The sequence below is a fragment of the Lynx canadensis genome, chromosome B1 (genome assembly GCF_007474595.2).
Source record: "Lynx canadensis isolate LIC74 chromosome B1, mLynCan4.pri.v2, whole genome shotgun sequence".
Lineage (NCBI taxonomy): Eukaryota > Metazoa > Chordata > Mammalia > Carnivora > Felidae > Lynx > Lynx canadensis.
Window position 1 is genome coordinate 49,477,031 of NC_044306.2, and position 23,704 is coordinate 49,500,734.

A 23,704-nucleotide genomic window follows, 5' to 3' on the forward strand; every position below is an offset into this window, starting at 1 on the left:
ATTAATGATCAGGGAACCAAAGGCAAGCTGAGGGTAAAGCACAAGCTAATACCTCACAACACTTCCCCCCCTCCTCCGCCCCTCTGGTGGGATATGTGTGATATTCCTCAGCCACTCCTGGCTGCCCAAGAACAAAGGGAAGGCAAAAAAACATATGGTTACCTGATAGAGATCACAGCCATGCAGCACATGAGTCTCCATCGGTTTATAAATGTCCTTAGTAAATTACAAGAAAAAGGCAATCTTATCAATAGCTTAACTTCCAGAAACCTATAGACTCAGTTTCCTGAGGCCTAACATTCCCCTCCCCTCCATAGTGATATGGGGAACAAAGGCAAGAAGGAAATTGGTAAAGTCAAATTTCCTTATAACCTGCACCCCATTGACGAATACTTGAGGTAGGCAGAGTAAAACATTCATTCCTCTAGGAACTCCTACTGTCTTAATGTTAATGCATTATTAGAGAAAAAACATTAGCTTGACAATAGCTAGGCCTCCAGTATCTTGTGAATCTTCTTTAACATATGAAAAGTCCTTTTGGAAACACCCTTTTCCTTACCTCCCCCAGCTCCCAGGTATACAATCAGCCACTCCTCACACTTAGAATGCAGCTCTTTCTGCTTCTCTTCCTGTCCCCATGCTTTAAGAAAATCACCTTTTTGTACCAAAGATATCTCAAGAATTCTTTCTTGGCCATCGGCTCCGGACCCCCCCCCCCCAACACTCCAAAACCACATCAATTAATATGCAATCTAAATTTTGGAGACAGAGTATTCTTCCCACATGGCTAATGCAAACATTTGGATTACCAGAAGTCCCCGACTACAGAAAATTGATAGTGATATGGTGACCATATTTGCCAAATTAAAAATTGATCTGAAATTGATCTTTAAAAGGGTTTTAAAATTTCTCCTCCTAGTACAAGAAATATCTTGACATGTAGGCATTTCCAGAATGTTTTAATGATGGTGGGTGGGATGGGGAATTGTTCTCAGCCCATTGTTTCTTCTACCTAAACATATCTTCAGACAGTGACACATTCAGGCAGCAACTATGTGTGTGGCAGCAAATCTTTACTGGGCTACCACTTCAGAGGACGGGAGATTTGGGATGTATAGTGCACATTGTTTTGTTTTGTTTTGTTTTCAATGTTTATTTATTTTTGAGAGAGAGCAAGCATGAGCAGGGGAGGGCAGAGAGAGAGGGAGACACAGAATCCGAAGCAGGCTCCAGGCTCTGAGCTGTCAGCACAGAGCCCGACACGGGGCTTGAACTCACCAACCATGAGATCATGACCTGAGCCAAAGTCAGATGCTTAACTGACTGAGCCACCCAGGTGTCCCTGGTGGTCATTGTAATAAACATCTATAGAATAATCATGAAAGAAAGATAAGAATGGGAATTTTTTTTAATGTTATTTTTTAGACAGAGAGAGAGAGAGAGAGAGAATGAGTGGGGTAGGGGCATAGAGAGAGGGGGACAGAGGATCTGAAGCAGGCTTCATGGTGACAGCAGAGAGCCTGATGTAGGCTTGAATTCATGAACCTTGAGATCACTACCTGAGCTGAAGTCAGACGCTTAACAGACTGAACCACCCAGGTGCCCCAAAACTGGAAATCTTAAAAGAGTTGGGTTTAAATCAAGGGATTGATGCAATGTGTGTAGGGAGTCACAGAATTCATCAATTCTAATCAAATAACAGGAAATGTGAAAGAAATGATGATAAAAGTTCTTTAAGATATTTAAAAATAAAGCAGAGGAGCACTCAGGTGGCTCACTCGGTTAAGCAGCTGACTTCAGCTCAGGTCATGATCTCACAGTTTTGTGAGTCGACGGCCCACGTTGGGCTCCGTGCTGACAGCTCAGAGCTTGGAGCGCACTTCGGATTCTGTGTCTCCCTCTCACCACTGCTCCTCCCCTGCTCGTGCTGTGTGTGTCTCTCTCTCAAAAGTAAATAAACGTTAAAAAATAGTAATAAAGCAGATACATAAGGGCAATGTGAAAGAACAAACATGGGCTTGAGAAGTCCCTTGTGTAAGAAGGCTCAACCCAATAAATTGGCTCAGGATAAATCATTCTAGGAGGCAGACTCAGCTTCCTTCATTGTAGTCTGGAACCTCGGACACAAACCCAATCTGTGCCCTCACTCACTGAGATGTAATTGTGCTTCAATGGATATTTCCACTCCTTGTTTCAACCCTAAATTTTAATACTGGGAAGGGATAATTTCTAAATACAGAATATTGAAGAAATGGATACTGCTACCTTGGTGTAACTTAGTTGGTGTTGTGTGTATGCAGATAAAGTAATCAGTTTTATAATCATTGTATTTCTTTGGACATGCTCAGTCTATGTTTTAGACATTAGGAGTGTAATTATTCTGAACAGTAATACCCATTAAAAATAAAAGTGACTATTATATTGTTTGATTTCCTAGCTATACAAGAGCTAAGTGACTTGAAAGATTTCATTTATTTGACTTCTAAGAGTGCCTGGCCAAGTATTTAAAAATTTTGAGGAGAACTGAATATATTAAATTTGAACTATAATATAACGTCTAAGGAAATTGATTAATTATATAAGTAGTGTGAGCTATTTAAGGAGGATTGTTATGTTAAATTTAGGATGTAATTGAATGCTAAATTTTAGAACAAGTGTAAGTAATTGTTCTTATTTTATACAAAAAAAATGCCGGATTTATAAATAGACTAGCAACATTTTAAAAATGAATTTAAGAAACAAAAAAAACACTAGGTTTAAATATACAGTTTCAATAAGTTACACATTAGTTCTACAAGTCTTAAATTTACAATGAAATGTAATTTAATAAGATGGATATTGATTATAAAGTGAGGAGAGAGTTGTTCTACTATATCCAATATCCATCCTGTCCTCTGTCTGTGCTAGCTGAATAGTGTTTGTCTGTCTGTCTGGGCAGCCAATCACAACACATCTGCTTCTTGCTTTAGACTCCGTTTCAGCTAGGAAAGGCCATGTGCCCAAACCAGAGGCCAGTTCTGAAAAAAAATCTACCCAGAAATATTTGTTGGGGGTGTTTTTGAGAAAGCTTTTACTTTCCAAGGAAAGGGGAGATGTGTTTGATGCCAACTTTTTATCCTTTTCTTTCTGCCATGAAGCCAGCTGTGAAGTCTAGCACCTCAGTAGCATCTTGTGACTGTGAGGCAACAAGTATGATGAACGGCCAAGGGAACTCAGGAGGTGTTGATCTTGATATGTTGAGCCACTGAACCAACCCACAAACTCAAACCGCTTCCAGACTCTTATGTGAGAAATGAATAAATCCTTATTCATTTAAGCCATTATAAATTGGGTGTTTTTTTTTTTTTAACATCTGCAGCCCAAAGCATCCTTAATTAATCCTCAAGCAACTATAAATAGTCTTTTCCTGTGCACAAAAGATCTCCCATTCGACACTAAATTTCTCATTTGACAGCCATAATAACGAAAAGAACTTGGTCAGGATGCTTCTGATTGGGTATCAACTTATTTCCAATAAAAACACCGTGCCTGAGCAAATCTCCTAAATGGATTCAATTATTATACTTGAGACACATGATAAAATAAAGGAAAAAATCTTGAAGCTACCTCTTCTGCCTTGAGGGTGTGATTCTGGATGTGGGAATCTTTCCTTTGGGCTTTGCCCTTAGTAACTCTTCATAGTTCTTCCTTTCCGCCCCATTTCCATAAAGCATTTGTAGCTTCCAGATGGCTTCCTCCACTGCATCATCCCTGTCCCATGCATCTGCCTCTTCTCTGTCCAGTTCCTCTGTCCTGTGCAGGAGTTTAGTCAAGTTCTTCAGCTCTTCCTTCCACTCCTGCCAAGGGAGAGCAGGGCCAAGCCCCTCAAAACACAGATACAGAAAACCACGACAAGGAGGAGGCCATTGTTCTGGGGAGTGGGTGGCAGGAGGAGACTTCATATTCAGGAAATCTAAAATCATTTAATCCAACAAGAGATCATCTAATCCAAACCCCTTGTTTTGTCAGTGAGGAAACCGGGAGCCAAAGAGGGAAATTGGCTTGCCCAAAGTCCCATAACAATAGTGACAGGATGCAGGCTAAAACCCCCATCTCGCTCCACTGAGCTTTCTCATTCTGTACTATGTTCTTTCCATTAACAAAGGCCTAAATTCTATTTACAAAGAATATCACGTTAATCTCTAAATGAGAGGGAGAAAGAAAGAGAGAAAAGGAAGGAAAGAAGAGGGGGAAGGAGGAAAGAGAGGAGGGAGAGAGAGAAAAACAGGAAGGGTAAACAGGAAGGAAGGAAGCAAGGAAGGAAGGAGACACTTACTTGGTCAGAGAGAAGGTGGATTTTGGCCTCGTATTGTTCACAGCAGCCTGAGCTCACTTGTACAATACACGATGTACATATACTTTCTCCAGACACTGGTAGAAACATTGCTTGCTGGATGATGGCATTGATCAGGGAGCTCTCCCAGCCCCTGTGCTTCCAAATAATCCAATGTAGATTGGGTCCAATGATGGTTTTTCAATCAAGGCAAGTAGCCTGTTTCTAAATTGGTTTTTAATGTACATTGTCATGGTCAGCAAAGCACAGTGGGAAGAGTATCAAACAGAACACGAAGGACCTGAGTTCGAATCCTAGGCAAGTCGTACATCTTTTTGAGTCTCCACTATTTTCTGATCAAAGGAGAATATTAGTCCCTGTTTACTACATAGTTGTCACGAGGATCAAAAATATTATGCAAAAAGTAAGTACCATTACTTGGAAATGATAATTCTATACAAGCTCTGTAATTCCTATATAGATATGAAGCAATTTTGCTTGTGTCCTGTGGAAATTACATAGTCTGGTTCCTAGATATAAAGTTGGGCAGAGGTAAAGTATTGCTGAGAGCAACACAGAGTCTTATTGAGCAGGAGATTCAGCCCTGTCACCAATCAAGTCCCTCTAGTCATCTGAGCCTAGCAGTTGAGGGCACAGGCTAAAGTTTCACACAGCCTGGATTGGATTCATGCCCTTTCACTTACCAACAGTGTGATTTTGGTCAATGTCTTCTTGGCTTCTCTAAGCCACAATTTCAGTAAAACTGGGATGATACTAATAGTTCTGCTTTATAGGGGTATTGGGACAATTAAATGAAATTTGATATATGTACTTAGCAGGTTATCTAGCAACAGTGGCAACCCAATGAATGTCAACTATCAGTATAAACAATAATAGCCCATAGCTATATAACTTTTTAGCCTCCTTTCCTTAGTTTCTAATTGAAAATTCCCTTTCACTGTTGGAGAAAAGCATCTACAGTAACATAAGGAAAGACATGAAGGAAGATTTTATTATAGCTGATATCAGACTCACATGAGATACTTGACTCCATTAGGAATGCTGTCATCCAGGAAGACAGAATGAATAAGTTCTGATAAGTATTGCTCAAAACCCTTCTGGTCCGTGACTCCAGTTTTTCATCTGGAATCAATAGGGATGTATTACCTGGATGTACCTGGCAGGGATCAAGTACTAGGTCTCCAAAAGAGGAATGTGCTCAATATGTCAGAGAAAGGGAATAAAAAAGAAATGAAATGAAAAGCCAATTAAATATGAAAGCAAGTTATCTGACACTACAGATACTAGTTCATGGGAGATGGCAATTATTGATTGTGAAAGCCTCTCAAGAAGCTAGCCTGCTCTGAAACTCCTTGTTACAGAAGTCAGCATAGGCTTTGTCATGGGTTATAGCCCTTCTAGATTCTTCTCTCCTGTGGTCATAAAAGAAACTTGCAAGGCCGCCATATTAATACTCACCGAGGCACCAAATCAACCATTTCACAATCTTTGTTCTAATCAGGAAGAGGTTCTTCTGATAACAACCCTCCTATCCAGAGACTCCTACAGATGATTGTCAAATTATAGATCTCTGCAGAGACTCTGAAGCCCCCTTTTCTGGATCAGGATGATTTGACTATGTTTCATCCTTCTTTCCAATTTGACCTTCTCTCCTTTGAGCATTTTAACACATTTGGAAAAGGACAGAGCCACACAAAAACAAGCTCCACAGCAGTTTCATGACACTCACATTCCTTAAGAGCACTTTGTTCCACGGAGGGAAATGCTCGGAACCGCTGGTCTCTATCTGAACGTCTTCTTTTTTTCATTGGCTCTTTAATAATCATCATCAACTAGAGATAACAGAGATTATGTAAATTAAAGATCCTGGGGCATAGTATACTTGCCTGACCTCTATCAACACACAACCCAAAGAATCTAAGAAGGCTCCTGCCAGCTCTGTATGCGTAAACTCTTCCAGAAGCAGGCACCATTGGTCCGTTCCAGTCTGGTCCCTACTTCCCGGAGTCACAGAACTTTGCATCTAGATCTGAAGTGCAGAGTCCAAAATATCTCCCCAGAACGTATGCTGACATTAAATAAAAGTTTGGAAACCCTAAGAAGCCAAATGGCTGGATATTCTTCCTATATGCCAATTGTGTACAGAGAAACCCAAGAGAGGACTAAGTGTGGGGTGAAGAAAGGCCTCTGGGAGGTCGTTTCAAACTGGAAAAGAAATTGATCAGGAGCAGAATGCAGAGGAAAGAATCGGCCACATGACCAGGGCAAAACCACTTCTTGACCATCTATGAGATGAGAGGGCAGACAAAAATATACGCAATGTAATAATTCAGGAGGATGTTCTACCAGTGCACGCCCTTCAGAGGTTAAATTTGGGAGAATTTTCCCCCCTTCCTCACTGAAAGTCATTAGCAGCTGCTTCCTTACACAAATAAGAATAGAAATCCCCATGAAGCAAAACTTTGTAGTTCTCCCAAGATTTATTCACTTTAATGGGTTTCCTTTGGTATGAAGTGAAGGGCTGGTAGGGTCCATAATTCTCTGGAAAGGTACAACCAAAACATTGTGTTCTGGATGAGTTTTAGAAAATACCCCCTGGCAGTATCCACATGGTTGGAAAAGGGCAATAAGTGGGTCTTTGGAGTCAAGGTCATTGGAAATGATCCTAACCCAGTGCTCCTGGGATTGGCCCGTGCCTTGGGAAATGGCCATGAGATGCACCTGAAGAATTGATCTCAAGAGTCATGGCTCATGGAAGGGTATGAGCCCCCAAAGCTGAGCATGATATTGGGAGGTCATATTCCCTGAAGAACCACAGAGAAGAAGGCTCACATCAGGACCCAGGAGAGCAACCTGCAAGGTACAGCCTCCACTACTGGGCTCCAGACAGCAGGTCTTCCAGATAGTCCAGCCAGCCCTCCCTCTCTGCTCAGCTTATGGCTTCCAGAACAATCCTGCCATGTCTGGAGCCTAGCTCACACCCATAAAGTATTGCAGTGCAGAAAGGTGCTCTTTGCCAAACCTGGAATCTCTGCCACCTCATATGCTCATGCAGTGACAGGGTGTTGAAGAGCTTGTATTTCAGACCCTCTATTGAGACATTCTAACTTCTTAACTCAGCTCAACTCAAAGATTTCATCATGCCTTAGTTTAAGGACCGCATTAGAATTAAATACCAAGTTGCTGGCTCAGTGGTTGGAGCTGGAGAAGGAAGAGGCAGAGAAGAAAAGAATATACCACTCAGGCCCTTAGACAAGCTACAGGCTGACGAATACTTTAGCCTGTGCTACAAGAAGGTATCTGTGTGTGGAAAGTAAAGGATGTCGGGCCTTGATCTCAACTTTGTTAACTCAGGAAATTTTTTGTGTGAATGATATTTGCACATCTTAGCCACATGTATAAAACAAGGGACATGCCCATGTATCCATGGCCTTCATTTCAATTTTACAGGAACTGGCAAGAAATCTGATAAAAGCTTGAAAGTTTATTCCTCAACTAAAGCAAAGGCTAGGAAGTCAGACAAAACAGCAGGATGTGAAACTTTTTCTTCAATCGCTAAAATGAAAAACCACTTGGAAAAGGAGAAAGTAGTCTATCTTGGACTTAGACCATTTAAGGGTAGTATTTCTATTTAAATTGTAACTGGAATGAACTGGCCTGAACTGGCCACATCTCTTCTCATTCCCTGAACTGCTCAAGCACTCCCTCCCCTTTCCCAGCATTTTACACTGAATCACCCAAGAAAAAGAGCAGTAAGGTTGGGGGGGGCAAGCCCAAGAAGTAAACCTAGTCTACTGCCGCTGTTACTTCTTGCTGCCGCAAGGTGTCACTTTAAAAAACTGATCCCCAGCCACCTAACACAAGATACAGGTTCATGCTTGCTGATCCAGAGGGTTGCCAGAGACTGCCATGGCTCTTCCAAGCTGAACAATTCCACTCTTTCAGCGCTAGCCACCACCCCACTGACCCAGAAACCCTACATTCCTTGCCCCTAAGGGATTTCATCCCCTATGAGTGAGGAAATACATGTGATACATCCTGTTCTCTACACACAGGGGTTACTTCTCCTGCATCTTCCTAGGGAATGCTCTCTCCTTGGCTCCAGGGACCCTACACCAGCCTTCTAGGGAGGGAGGCTGACCTCACTGACTCCAAGGGGATTCACCCTACATCTCCCCTTCTAAGAACAGTGCCTGAAATGATTCCAGGTGCCTTACCTTGCCCATTCACAGAGAGGCTACCCTCTGAAAATCCAAGATGGCTTCTGAAACCTCCCTTTAAAGGGGGAGAGGTGTTCAAATTAATTGCTGGTGAGATAATCCCTACATCATGAATAGGCTATTTAATTCTTGAAATAGTTTATATTCACTTCACTATTAAGCTGTGTTCATGAGGAAAAGCAGCTTCTGAATAAAGAGGAAGGAACAATGACTACAGTTAAATACTCTCAACCCATTTGCCCTTGATTATATAGTGGTAAATAGGAAGTATGCACTCCATCAGGGGATATTGTAGGGATGTTACCTGGGTGTGGTCCCTGACCCACAAAATCTTCAGTTTCTTCCATTTCCTGTTATGCAAATGTCTGCTTGTGTCCACTTAGGAGAACCAGCCTAAAAATATATACAAAGTACAAAGATGGGGGTGACAATAACAGCAGAAATTATAATACATATAAGCAAAATAATAACAACAACATGTAAATCTGCTTATGCTTTGTTTCCCCAACTAGATTCCAAGCTGTTAAAGTGCAATGGCCATTCTAACTTATCTTTGAATTCCTCACAATGCCTTGTATACTACATGTTGATTTAACATGACAAAATCAATGTTTGACCATTGGTTTTCTTTTTTTCTCTTTAATTTTTTAATGTTTATTTACTTTTGAGAGAGAGAGAGCAAGCAGGGAAGGTGCAGAGAGACGGAGACACAGAAATCCAAAGCAGCTCCAGGTTCTGAGCTGTCAGCACAGAGCCCAACGCAGGGTCGAGCTCATGAACTATGAGATCATGACCTGAGCCAAGTCGGACTCTTAATTGACTAAACCACCCAGGCGCCCCTGACCACTGGTTTTCAATAATAGTTGTATGTATAGAACTTTTAAAATGATATTATCTGAGATCTTTAGTAACAATAAACTCTAAAGTAACAATAACCCTAGTGATCAGACCATAAAGGTGAAATTATATGGCTTTGCTGCTTTGGGCTGCAGTATTAGTGGCCTAATCAGGTTCAGTTATGTTTAGTCCCAGCAGATCTCAGCAAGAATCTGGAAGAGGATGGAATATTCTATATTTCTAGGGTTCCCTGGAGTTGCTTTGGGAACTGAGTGGGAAGGAGAGGTGCAATAACTAGGTTCTCTGAGTCTTTCTTGCTACCCCACTCCAATTCAATGAGGAAGACCCCCCCCCCTCCCCAGCTCAGGTCTATATGCAGTGCCATAGCTTAGGCATCTGCAAGGGTTGGGGGGTTTGGGGAGAAGAGGCACATCCAAAAGGAGAAATGTCAAATCCACCTGTCTCCAGTCCATAGGTACACAAATTGGGCGTGGAGGGAGAATGGGACCCGTAGAGGCTCAGAACAGAGGACACTGGGTAATGATATGCTACCCTGGAGTTTCTTTGTCTCCACACGCAGAGGAGGAATTTGAGCAACACAGTTGGGGAGAGCCCCAATAGTGCTTCCTCTCCTTACCTGATGTTGCTGTTTGGATCACTCAGCCCATGTACTTCAAAAGCAGAGAGTCACTGGCCCTTCTGAGAAATGCAAATCCCACCTGATCTGTCAACTGCCACTAAACCAATAGGCTGTTAGAGAGATTATGCCTCATTTACATATTAACTCCAAATGAAAATCACAGCTCCTCAGTCAAAACAGCCTATTATTCTTAGTTTGGCTGGTGGATATTACTGGCCAAATGGTTTCTGTACTTGGTGGGTGTTGGCTGGATGTGGTGTGAATCCCTACTGTGTGCAAGGTCCTGAGCCTTAGGCAGAGTTCCCTCATCTCTTCATTCCTTATCTTGATGCTCCCTCTCAGACCCACCCCAAACTCCTTACAGTTCTCCAAGACAGGGCGCCCTATTCCATACATTTTAGCATAGGCTGTTCTCTCTATGTGGGGTACTCTTCTGCTCTTCTTCTCGGTGAATTCCTACTCTTTAAGATCCTGTTTTATCATTTTCTCTGTGAAACTGTGTCCTGATTCCCAAATCTTTCCCTTCTTGTGTCACCACTGCTCCAAGCACATCTCTGTTACCATGCTTCCTTGTCCCTTTTTCCTTTCTGAACCATGAGCTATCTGAGGTCATACCTACATTTGTTTCAATGTTGCATTTCTATCAGGAAGTGCAATGACTGACAACAATTGGTGAATGAATGAATAAATAAATAATGGATGGAAAGCTCCTGATGAGATTCTAAACCAAAGGATGTTTAAAACCAAATCAGTTTTGTTAAGTTTCTGTTTAAACCATGTTAGTTTTTTATATAATTGGAATCCTGGCTTAAGAAATAAAGGGGAGAGTGGGAAGACAAGGACAACATCAACAGGGAAGACGACTTCATAGGAACCACGAAAGCTGAACTTGAAGAAGGAATGACACAGGCAAAGGCAGAAGACGGGGAGAAGACCTCATAGTGGTCTTCAAATACATTACCTTAGAGGTGCATATAAATTCATTAGAAAGTAATGACTTTTCTGCCACTAAATGTGTCTGAACCTATACTGGAATGACCACTTAATAATGGCATTAGACTAGATGAGCTTGAAGGCCTCTTCAAATCCCAGATCCTATATTCTTACTTGAAGTGCTCACCAGCAAAGCTGGCAGTGGAAGTCCTCTATGAGGTCACAAAATTCACGAGAGCTGCAAGCGGTTCCTGGTTTGTAGTGCTGAGTTGGAAATGCCAAACCACATCAAGATCTAGGTGAGAGAGGAAAGCAAAGGGTAGATGAGCTATAATGTGTGTGAGTATATGGTAATGCCTATCAATAACTTTATTTTTTTTTTACTTTTTTTTTTTTTTGGTGTTCATTTATTTTTGAAGGAAAGAGAGACAGAGTGTGAGAGGGGGTGTGGCAGAGAGAGAGAGGGAGACACAGAATCCGCAGCAGGCGCCGGGCCCTGAGCTATCAGCACACAGCCCCACACAGGGCTCAAACTCACAAACTATGAGATCATGACCTGAGCCAAAGTCGGACACTTAACCGACTGAGCCACCCAGGCACCCCAACGTTTTTTTTTTTAAATAGACTCTACACCCAATGTGGAACTCAAACTCACAACCCAGAGATCAAGAGTCGCATGCTCTACTGACCGAGCCAGCCAGGCACCCCCCATCAATAACTTTTAGATACAGAGCTAGGAATAACCCCTAAGAAAGAGATCTGTTGTTTCCTGAAATCAGCAGCTCAATGAGCCACAGTCACATAAAACATTAGGCACTGTATCATAGAGATCACTGAAAACAAAACAAAATGTGTGCTCCTATCAATAGACAAATGCACTGTAGACCTCCAGGGTAACTTGTGTTCTGGTAGCCAAAATCCAGGAAGAAATAGTGGAGTCAGATGAAGTCCAAAGGACTAAGAAGTTGATAAGTGTTACTACCATACGAACAGTGAGAATAAGGCCCTTCAAACTGAGACAGCAGTAGATTTAGAAGAGAAGCAGACATGTTCACCAAATCCTGGGCACTGGTTTTGGCTGCCATTGGGGTCACAGAAACTTCAGTTCATCTAATGTCATTTATTAAGTCAACTGTACACAATGGCCAGCAAGGGCTGTTAGCATGTAACTATCTGGGTCGGGCTGGGCTTAGCTGCACACAGTGGGGACACACCAAACCATGAGCCTCCCATGCAGGAGCATCTATGGTCCATGAGTAATCTGTGATCCCTAACTGAAATTTGGGGAAATTGAAAATTATCTGAGGTGTGCTTGTGATTCTTTCTGCCAGTGTTCAAAGATTGGCAGAAAGGGACCATTTAATCAGCAAACTAAGACACAGGAAAATGGAAAGAGATAATTAACAGTAGGACTGAGAAAGTAGAATGAAGGAAACAGCAGGCACTTAAAAGCAAAGCTTATAAACAAATATATCAGTGAATAGAGGAGTAGTGTGGTACAGACACTCCGTACATAGTCACTGAGCTAAACTAAATGATGGTAGGAAGGGCCATAAACTGCAAATCAGGTGTGGAAAGTACAGTGCTGGCTTTGCCACCAGTCAAAAGAGCTGTAGGACTTCAGAAAAGTTATTTTATCACCCTGGGGCTTAGTTTTCCCACCTATCCATGAGAGTTGAAACAAGTCCTTAAACCATGAATATTCTCTGATTTAGTGGATGCCAAAAGGATTAAAGTTCTTATTTTAAAATGTCACCTGCCATTGACACCAAGACCATACCAATGATTAGGGCTCCTATGTAATCAAAAGTAGCACAAGGAAGGTGTCTCTAATTTCAGGTTCATTGCACTTTCAGGAGCCAATGACCCATGGGTGCATAGTCCTTCCTCAGATTATGTAGGGATCCACTTTACCCCAAGGAAGGGCAGTAATGGTGGTTGTATTTTGTGAAAATTTGGCTTCTGTGGAGAAGCAATAGAAGGAGTCCAAATTTATTGCTCACACAGGCGAGGTATTCACCTGTGGTTATTTCACTTGTATTTCAACTATGCGGTTAGCACTTAAGTTTGCTTTAGTACGTAATTTACATTCATGTGCACTGAGCCTAAGAATAGCATCTTTTACATGAGACTCTGCATATTTAGCTAGATATGGGAAGGTTGCACAGAATGCATTTCCTGTTAAATAATTATGATTTTTGACAGTTATTTTGCTTCTTCCCATCCTCCTTTCTTCGTTGTACTTGCTTAATGTCTTTTTTTCTTAAGAAACGTAACAGAGGTGACACAAATGTAACAGTTATTCCTGTACTAGACAGCTTCATATAGTGTAATTAAATAAAGAATGCTCCTAAGCCCCTTATTGTAGAGATATGGACACTGAGGCCCAGAGAGGGGAAGGAACTTGTCCAAGGTTGGAGTGACTCCAAGGTCAGTGTTCCTCGTCCTCCACCAAGCAGCCTCCATAGATACTATTAATAAAGCCTCTGGAGCTAAGAGTGGAGGGGAGGGTGCTCACAAATGAGGGGCTCCTTCAAATACATGACAAAAGCATTTTGGGAATGAACGCTGTAGAGTAGGACTGAGAGTAGCTACTTGATAAAAATGTACTTAGGACTCAAACTGAAGGTACTGCCTGAACATTGTTCAATGCCCTCAGAAGTAAACAAGACTGTGTGTGTGGTGTGTGTGTGTGTGTGTGTGTGTGTGTGTGACAGAGAGAGAGAGAGAGAGAGAGGAGAGAGAGAGAGAGAGAGAGAGAGACTGAGTAGTACACTTTCACTGCATTCCTTCTGTGTCTAATGCAGAATTGAATGTGTTTAAGAATTGCAAACATCCTGTTCTCTTCCCCTAGCTCTTTTCCTTCAGTCAGAATCTCATCTCACCCTACCTTGCTTCACATCATAACCTTTCCTACATGATTCTTGTTTTCCTTTTATTTCTGTCTGTCCCCCACCCCACCCCCCAAGGGAGCTCTAATGGGCAAAAAAAAAATCAAATGCTTAACCTAGCAAACTCCCTTTATGGGGTATTATATCATCAACTGGTTTTATTCCCTACTTTTACTGAACTGTGGGAAGGGCTTGGTACATAGTAAGCACTGAATAAATATTTGTTGAATGAATGAAGTGTATCTTTTAAGTGTATCTTAGGTGGTAAGATTAATCATAGCAGCAATAATTCATTATACACCTATTCAAATAATTGCTGAGTGTCTATTACGTGCCATGCACTGTTCTGGGTGCTGGTACTATATCAGGGAACAAATGGGGAGGGTGTTTGCACACACAGGGCTTACATTCCAAATGTAATGGACATTACTCCGGATTTGGAGTCAGAATGCCTGAATTTGGGGATCACACTCCAGGGCTTCAATGTAACACTGATCAAATCACCTACCCCTCTTAGCAAATTAGAATATAAAGATACCTGTATCAGGAGTTCACTGGATTTTAAATATAATACCTACCCGGATTAATGTAATATTGTATGCACAGTTGGCTGCAGGCACTTCAGCATGTTACAAATGTCGTTTATTTTTAGAATATTTGGTGAAGACAGTTAAACTAGAAGTCAGTACTAGTATTCACCTGGGCCAAGTCTCTAGTTTTGAGGGTACATATGCCACCTTAACTGATAAACTGACTCCATTCTTGTCCACACTGATCAATCACCTTGTGAGTTCTAACTCATCATCCTTCAAGAACCCTTGGTGAAGGTCTTGTCCTCCTCCCACAGGGGGTGGGCTGAAGTATGAAATAAGGAAAAGGAGATTCTTAATAAACTTATGGAATGTTGGTGATATTTAGGATTTATTTCCCTTCTTTTAAGTTTTAAGTACCTTTAGTATTGGCAACACGTCGTAACCACTTATTGGACATTGCACTGCTCTTCCAAATAGGTATGTGCCAAAAAGCAATTTAAACACATTAGCTCAGAAGCAAAAGTGAAACAAGGGCCTTTGAACCCCCAAAGGACAAGAGTTATATTTTCAGCATTAATACACGAGCTAATGTGTGCAACCTGAGAAGCACAGCCCCCAGGGGTAGCTATGGTAAGGGAGTTATTGGATTGCATGATTTTTTCCTTCCTTCTCCCCTGGATGAGTAGGTAAGTAAAAGAAGCAGATATTTTCACAATGTGCCTTATCAGGTTCTAACAAAATGAATTCAAATCCTCTCATACTGCTCCCCCAAGCTTGCCAAAGCTAATGAGGCATAAGATGACATTAATACTACCCCTAATGATGACTGAAATTGCTGTGTTTCTGGAAGGGAGAAAATTTAGTGACTGGCCTGAGATCATACCCTTATGTAAAATTCAAGCTAAAACTTGATTTTCCAGATTCTAGTTCATTGGTCTTTGCATTAGCCTTAAAGTTCACTTAAACCAACAAAGAAAGTAAAACCCACTTTCCTTCATGAAAAAAAAATTATTTTAAGAAGATTAAGAGAGGGAGAAGAAACAAGTCTTCCATACAGAAAAATTCCAAATAATTTATGTAGATACTCCACCCTCGAGGACAGGGAGCATAACTCCCTACTCTTTATGTGTGGGCTTTGCAGAGTGACTTCCTTCCAAAGAGGGCAGTATGGAAGGAGGGGAAAAGAGGAATTTTCCAGTAGAGAAACCTGACAGACATGCCTCAGCAGGTGATGCAGGTCAACATTAACAGTCATAGATCATGTTGTCTGTATGTACCTTGATGACAGCAGCACTTTAACTCTGGGATCTTCCTCCCGTAAACCCATCACTCCAGTCCAATCATGAGAAAAGCAGACAAGTTCAATAAAGGTTAATCCTACAGGTGATCTGACCACTACTCCTCAAAACCATCAAGATCATCAAAGCAAAGACAGTCTGAGAAACTTGTCACATCCAAGGGGAGCCTAAGGAGACATGACCACTACCTGTAATGTGTGTCCTAGAACACAAAAAGGACAGCAGATAAAAACTAAGAATATCTGAATAGAGTACAGCCCTTAGTTTATATTAATGCTATTGATATTTGTTCACTAATTGTGACAAATGTACCAGACTCATGTAAGATAAGAGAGGAACTTGGGTATGGGTTATATGGGGATTCTCAGTACTATCTTCTCAATGTTTCGGTAAATCGAAAGCCTGTTTCTTAAATCAACCATAAGTTACAGCATAAATTACATAAGAAATACAACTTACCAGATGTCACTTTATCTGCTTCAGCTCTAGGAGTCCACAAAGGATATGGTAGCTGTTTCTTTGCCTTAGTATAGCTATGTGAAACCAGCTGGGGTATATACCCTTTGTGGCCACAGTCACAAGCCAAATTCACCCAAGCAGAAGTGAAACTGATTTGCCATTTGAGGGTTATTTATGACAATCTCCTCCTTCAGAAACTGATTCACGCTATTTTCCCCTTTCATTTAAACTTGAATTGTGTGTGAATTGGGGAATCTTACATTCTTCTCTGCTCTATTCCTACAAGCAGGCAGATATTAGTCATTTTTATTCTTTCTAAATAAATTGCACCATCAATCCTGCAGCATCCTTTCTTTGAGGAGGAAACTTATTCTGATGGATCTAACTTACTTGAGCAGTTAGGAAAAATGCCCCAGTCCCAAGAGAGACAATGCACTGGTTCCCACACCCCCAAATACAAAGACAACTGGGTAAGATGGATGACGTGAGATGGTAAAGATAAACCGATTCTTGATAACAAAGTCTTGGAACTCACCAAAACCCAAACAACGCTAGGTTGTTTGATTGCAGAAGTAAGTGTCATAGTTTTTTAAAAAAATTTTTTTAAATATTTATTTTTGAGAGAGAGAGAGAAACAGAGTGCAAGGGGGAGGGGCAGAGAGAGAGGGAGACACAGAATCCAAAGCAGGCTCCAGGCTCTGAGCTGTCAGCACAGAGCCTGATGTGGGGCTCGAACTCAGGAACCATGAGATCATGACTGAGCTGAAGTCAGCTGCTCAATCAACTGAGCCACCCAGGTGCCCCTGTCATACAGTTTAAAGAACTCTTTCTGGAACTTAATTTTATATTCATATTTTTTAAACCAGAAAAACAATATTTAAAAAGTGCTGTCCAATGGACAAGAAAGTAGAACCTACTCTACTGTATTTGGCAACCCAAACAATCACATCAAGTATAGGGAAAAAGCTATTTTTTTTAACCTTCAGCTTCAGGTACGTTTGACCTTCAAAGGCGGACTCAGTTGTTACTAGGATAATTCTCAGTAACTGTAGGTATTTTTTTATTCCAAAGTGGGGATTCAGAAAGCAAAGAGGTCAACAAGAATTATAAATAAATATTTAGACTGTGATCTCAAAAGTTGTTTTGAACTTTTAGCAAGATGATATGCCTCGTCCATAAGAAAACCATAGAAATACCGGTATAAAGCTCAAAGCAAAGAAAATCAGCGTGACTATCATCATTAATGTGGATCTTTACTTCTCTTTCTGGGCAAAATTACACCTTAATCTTCTGTTCATGTCACGTATGCTTAGCTCTCCCCTACTGGCTGTTTCTTTGCTTCAACAGTTAACCGTATTCGAAATCAGAGGCACTACTAAAATACCTAATGACTAAAATAATTTTGATCATTTTTAAAGCTGCTTGGGTTTCTTTATGGTGGTCCTTGATACCTGTATTGGACACCTGAATGCTAGGTCTGTTAAAAGTGTGGGGAAGCTACCAGGCTGCACTTTCATTGAATTCACTGGAAACATTGAAGCAATTGAAAGAAAACTTCCATCAGAATCTATATTCAGGTGCTCTGCCTTCCTGTTAATAGATGAACTATCCAGGCACCCATCAAAAGGGACTCCCTTCCCCCTGTGCACCAGATTCCATCCCTTCTCTCAACTGCAGTACTAAGAAGAGTGCCTTCCTCTTGTAATTCATTAAATTTTCACTCTTGGGGCGCCTGGGTGGCTCAGTCAGTTAAACGTCCAACTTCAGCTCAGGTCATGATCTCACAGTCCGTGAGTTCGAGCCCGTGTCGGGCTCTGTGCTGATAGCTCAGAACCTGGAGCCTGCTTCGGATTCTGGACTCCTTCTCTCTCTGCCCCTCCGCGTCTCTCTCTCAAAAATAAATAAACATTAAAAAAATTTTAAAAAAAATTTTCACTCTCCATTGGATTATTCCCATTGACATAAAAACTGGATGTTATTTATTGTTTTAATAAACACTTCCTTTGACACCATTTTCTCATCCAGCTACAAGCCCATTTCTCTGTACTTCTTGAAGGCAAAATCCCTCAAGAGTTGTGTAAACTCACTCTCAAATTCCTCCCCTCTCAATCTATCATAAACCTTCTATAGTCAAGCTTTCACATCTACAGTTTCATAAAACTGTTCTTGTCAAAGTCTCCATTGATCTTAGTCAACTTTCGACCCTCGTCTGACTTGATCCTTCAGCAGCCTTTGACCCAGTAGATCACTCCCTCCTCAACACACTTTCCCTTGTTTTCCAGGTAACCGCACCTCTCTTAGTTTTTTTCTAAACTCCCTGGGGGCACCACCTCACCTTCCTTTGCTGGTTATTCCCCTTCTCAACCTGCTAGGATAGAATGCCCCAAAGCTTTGTCTTTAGGCTTCTCTTTCTTTTCTACATCACCTTGTTTCCTAGCTTTAAATTTCACCTATATACCTATAACTCTCATTTGGCATGTACAGCCTGAACCTTTTTCATGCCTTACTGCTAACTAGGCATCCCAAATACAACATATCCAAATCCAAATTGACTTCTTACACCCCCCTCAAAACTCCACTCTGCCTACAGATTTCTCCGTTTCAGCTAATGGCAAATATATGGTTCCAGTACCTTGATCCCAAAGCTTGATGTTGATGTCTTTATTTCTCTCACATCCCATATCTGGTCTGTCGGAAATCGTGTTGAAATCTCCAAATATTTTCAGAATCTGAACACTTCTCATCACCTCCACAGTTTACTCCTCCGATTCAAGTTACGATCATTTCTGGTCTCGTTCAGTAGTTCCCAAACTTTGCTGCACATTGGACTCACCCAAGGATCTTTAAAACATGGCTGGCTCCTACCCCTTGATATTTAATTGGTATGGTATGTGATCTGGGCACTGGGATATTTCACTACTCTCTAGGTGATTCTAATACGCAGCCAGGCTTTGGGAATCTCCAGTGTAAATATGATAATAGCCACCAGGCCCTGGATTTAGTTTACACCACTCTAGTGGGCTCATCCTCGAACTATCTCCCACCGAGGTTCCAGCCCAGCCTCCCTGGAGGAGGCGGACCCTGGGCTCAAGTACCCTTATTTAGAGACATCCCATTCACACTCTCATTTTCCTGCCATCTATGCAAAAGACACCAAGTGACTGCCAAAACGTTAGAGAGTAAGGGTAGGCTAGCTTAAAAACGCAATAGATAAAACGGAGCCTCTCTAAATAAGCCTGGCGTAGCCTCTGTACATAAGCACTGTCCGGCCGCTCTACTGTCCAGGTCGAGCTTTCTAGCGCCCATGCGCTCCTCGGCGTTTAGAGGATCCCATTCTACAACCTTTAGATCCGAGGCAGGAACAGCTTGGGCTGGAGATTTTCTCCGCCTCCTGCAGCTGCGCGAGCGCCGCTGGGGGGCGGGGCGGGCCTCGGCGCGCGCCGTCTTCTGGGAACAGCTTTACGATATGTTGACCGTCGTTTTACGACAGGCTGGGGTTGCTTTGTGGCTGTCAACTTGCCTGAGGTCTGAGTTGTTAGCCACGGTGTGTGTGGTAGCAGCTACGACTACCGCGGAGAAATGAGGCAGAAGCGGAAAGGTGCGGAAGGGAGGGAGAAGCGGGCGGGTTTGCGGGTAGGTAGGGGAGGGGCGAACACCTTGGTGGTCAGGTGCTGAAAGCAGTTTTTCCTGCGGGAATCCTCTGCCTCAGCCAGTCGCTCTGCACCTTAGGGTCAGTCTGTGTGTCGGCTCCAGTCCTCTATCTTCTCGTTTTACATATTGTGCATTTTAAGCTAGCCTGCCGTTACTCTGTTCTTTTTTGGCAGTAACTTGGTGTCTTTTGCTTAGATGGCAGGAAAGCTTTATTCCAAGGTATGCCTTACAAGGAGTCAACGTGGTTGGTCGATTTTAACGTGCTCTCGGGTCTCTTAATTTGCTAAGATTTTATGGTTACGTTTAACCTGTTGTTTTAGTTAAAAGAAAGAAAGAAAAACTCAGTCCTTGATTGTCTGTGGGACAGTCATACAGTTCTTCCCGATTTATATTACCTCCTGAATTGGCCGGGAGCAATTCCGTCTTTCGTTTCAACAGGATGGAGTCAAATTTCAAGTATTTTCTCACAAGTTCTAAACTTGTCTCTGTACATTCAGTTGAGCAGTCTAATAATGATTGGTGGTTGTCATAGTAAAAGCTATTTATTGAGCCTTTGCTAATAATTCTGAAGTGGTATCATTTCCCCTTTACAGAAGAAGCAGCTGAGATTCAGAGTTAAGTAACGTTCCCAGTCCAAAATTATACATAGGAATTGGAACTGATGGTCAGGCTCTGTGTGCACCCAAAAACCCACAATTTTGTTTGTTTGTTTGTTTGTTTGTTTAAATCTTTATCACTATGGCTTGGGCATCAACTGCCATTTCTGGGAACAGTTCCAAATGTCCAGGTTACCTTCAGTTGTCCTGTGGCATCAAACTACATGTCCCAAATCTTCTTCCTCTGCCTTGCTCCTCTGCCTGGCAGGCCAGACTGCTTTACACTCTTCACCTGTCACTAAGTCCTGCCTCCTGAAATACTTTATTAGTCATCATTTTGGCCATCATCGTCCTAACCCACCTTCGTCAATAACTAGTATCTGAATAGTACTTTGGCTTTCCTATAATGTTATTTCAGTTGATTCTTACAATAGTCTTGTCAAATATATATTGTATTATCCCAATTTGCAGGCAAGGAAATGGGGGTAGAGAAGTCATTGATCTTCCCATTATCACATAACCAGTGAGTGTTGGAGGGTGGGAACAGGAACCTATTGTCCAAGTGTTTTTACTTTAAATCTTTGTGGGTTATTTTTTCATTGTTGCCTTTCTAGAGCCTTTTACTTAATATGTATTCTTTTCACCATCTGAATCATTTTTGTATCATTTTCTTTGTATACTTATTTTTTTAAACACTACTTTCCTCTTTTTACTACCAGACTTGAGATTATATAATTATCCAGTCCATTTAAACGACTTGCCTAGTAGTCAGCGTACCCTGTACTATGTTTTTTATTGAGCCTTGTCAGAAGGCTATATTCTAGTTAGGCAACACTCCTTCACACAAAGGTAGGTAATTCCTATACCTGGCACTGTTCATCTGGATTGCCCTCTGTTTGCTTGTCCACTTTTGCCCTTTCTTCAAAGACCCCCATGCCATTTCCCCACAAAGCCTTTCCTTACTAATTTACTTCTCTAGTTAAGTTTTGATATACTCAAGAGCTATACAATTCATTTTTAAATCTTTATGTTTATGTCTTGAATCTCCTTTTCCTCTCCAAATTAATTATTACATAGTGTTTCAATATATTAACAGGTGAAAGCCAAGCTACTTTGGCTTAATGAAGAAAGAAACCCTCCCTTCCTTCCTCTCCTCCTTCTCCCCCTTCTTCCATCACCACCATCATCAATCTTCTATTACATGTCCTTGAAGTGCCTTTTTTGGCACTCTGGAGTGCTGAATTACATGATTTGGAAAGCATTTAGCCTTTGATTGTACATGGACTTTTTTCTCTCACGTTGTGTTAGCTTTGCTCATTAAATTAGAGGCAGCTTGGTACAGTGGAAAAAAGCATGGAAGTTGTGGAGGAAAACACCTGGATTTGAGTCTTAACTATGCCATTTACAATGACATCTTAACTTCCCTTAATTTTTAACATCTGTAAAAGGGGCTAACAATGTCCACCTTGTAGTGTTGTGTGGTTTCAAATGAGATAAAGTAAATGAAAGGGCTCCATAAATGCCAGGGCTTTCTCATCTGTAGTTTTTTCTGATGACTCCATCATCTTTGCACGTGCAACTAGCTTTCTCTACAGGCTAGAAGTATGTTTGCTGGCAGTTCCCAAGCTGCAGTCTCACAGCTTTTATCACTGAAGAGAGACTGGCAGTTTTGCCTTGAGAAAAGAGCTCAGATTTGCCGGATCTGGAGAGGTGCCCATCCTTGCACCAATCAACCGTAATTGGGATGGGGTCAAGTAAAAACATGTCAGCTTCTGCTATTGCCTTTTAGATGAGAACAGAAGTGTCGGTAGCCAGGAGGTCGTGATGGTGAACAGACTATATCTTAGAGATGCATTAAGATCCCTGTACAAGTGGGGCGCCTGGGTGGCTTGGTCGGTTAAGCGTCCGACTTCGGCTCAGGTCATGATCTCACGGTCCATGAGTTCAAGCCCCGCGTCGGGCTCGGTGCTGACAGCTCAGAGCCTGGAGCCTGTTTCAGATTCTGTGTCTCCCTCTCTCTCTGCCCCTCCCCTGTTCATGCTCTGTCTCTCTCTGTCTCAAAAATAATAAAAGTTTAAAAAAAAAATTTAAAAAAAAAAAAAAAAGATCCCTGTACAAGTATAGAACTAACATCCTTTGTATTACAAAGTAGTATTGCATGGTTCGTAATATTACTTCTGTGGATACTTGGATTTGAGTTTCACGGTTACCCCTTGGTACCGTTTTCACCAAAAGCAAGTATTTCTGTTCTATCTACTGCATTCTATTCTGAGAGTAAGATGAAGTAATGCATCCAAAGGTAATTATAATTCTGGAGATAAAGGGAAGTTATTTAACCACTTTGGTGCTTTCTCATGCAATTAGGTTCTGACATTTTTATAGTATATGTGCTTCTAGAATGAGTTTTTCCCATATATAGGTGAGGCCAGTTTTGTTTTAATTAAAGATACAAAAGATATGATCAAACTTTAAATAGTAGAGGTTGGTGTCTTGTAACTTGAGCTCTTCATCTGGGATGGTGGGAAATTTTGGAAGGAAAAATAATTACAAAATCTTTACTGAGTAGTATGATTTTTAACACTGTTAAATATCTTTCCAGGAGATTCTCAGCCCTGCTGAGCTAATGATGCTGACCATAGGAGATGTTATTAAACAACTAATTGAAGCCCACGAACAGGGAAAGACATCGATTTTAATAAGTAAGGGATTTATAAAAAAAAAAAAAAAGGCAATCCTATTCTTAGGTGGTGGCCTTTTTAATGAAATTATCAAATACTTCTTGTTTTCTGTCTCATGTTTTAGTTTTTAGTTGAAAATTTAGCTTTCTACCCTGCCCTGTCACTCATTTATGGCAAAATTCTCTCATAGCCTAATAACATTAATAGCTCCTAATATTTATTGGATGCTTACTATGGTCCAATCACTGTTAGTAGTTCATTGTCTGTATTAACTCAGTCCTCTGAAAAACTGTGTGAGGTAGGTACTTATATCACCCTCACTGACAGATGTGTAATCTGAGACAGATTACTGTCTCAGTAATCGGCAGAACTGAGATTTGGAATTAGATCGTCTGTCTCCAGAGCCCATGTTATCTTCTGTGCTGCATTACCTTTACATCCTTGTTCTCTTCCTACTGTCTCAGAAGTAGCAGCAGCTGTCTCTCATGAAACTACTCCCTCTGAGGTCCATGATCTTTTCCTACTTTACAGCCTCTTCGACATGTTCATCTATTTCCTTTCCACGGTCACATTCAGTGTTGACTTTGCTACATCCTCAAATAAGGTAGACCTTCATCTCTGCATCTTTTTTTTTT

The 23,704-nt window shown here is 41.4% G+C and overlaps 2 protein-coding genes across 2 annotated transcripts in view; one reads left to right on the plus strand and one right to left on the minus strand.

Moving 5' to 3' along the window:
- The window catches only part of NUGGC (nuclear GTPase, germinal center associated), a 52,707-nt gene extending 36,500 nt beyond the window's left edge, over positions 1–16,207 (minus strand). Inside the window, 11 exon segments of the mRNA XM_032592870.1 lie at positions 3,607–3,626; positions 3,629–3,836; positions 4,316–4,458; positions 4,461–4,537; positions 5,348–5,405; positions 5,408–5,455; positions 6,063–6,154; positions 6,156–6,165; positions 8,858–8,946; positions 11,151–11,258; positions 16,145–16,207. Of these exon segments, the coding sequence (XP_032448761.1) occupies positions 3,607–3,626; positions 3,629–3,836; positions 4,316–4,458; positions 4,461–4,537; positions 5,348–5,405; positions 5,408–5,455; positions 6,063–6,154; positions 6,156–6,165; positions 8,858–8,900 (699 nt within the window). The 5' untranslated portion in view covers positions 8,901–8,946; positions 11,151–11,258; positions 16,145–16,207.
- Positions 16,208–19,637: 3,430 nt separating this feature from the next.
- The window catches only part of ELP3 (elongator acetyltransferase complex subunit 3), a 98,989-nt gene continuing 94,922 nt past the window's right edge, over positions 19,638–23,704 (plus strand). The window contains exons 1-2 of the mRNA XM_030312676.2: positions 19,638–19,742; positions 22,991–23,090. The gene's annotated coding sequence lies outside the window, so the exon portion shown is untranslated. The remainder of the gene's footprint in view (positions 19,743–22,990; positions 23,091–23,704) is intronic.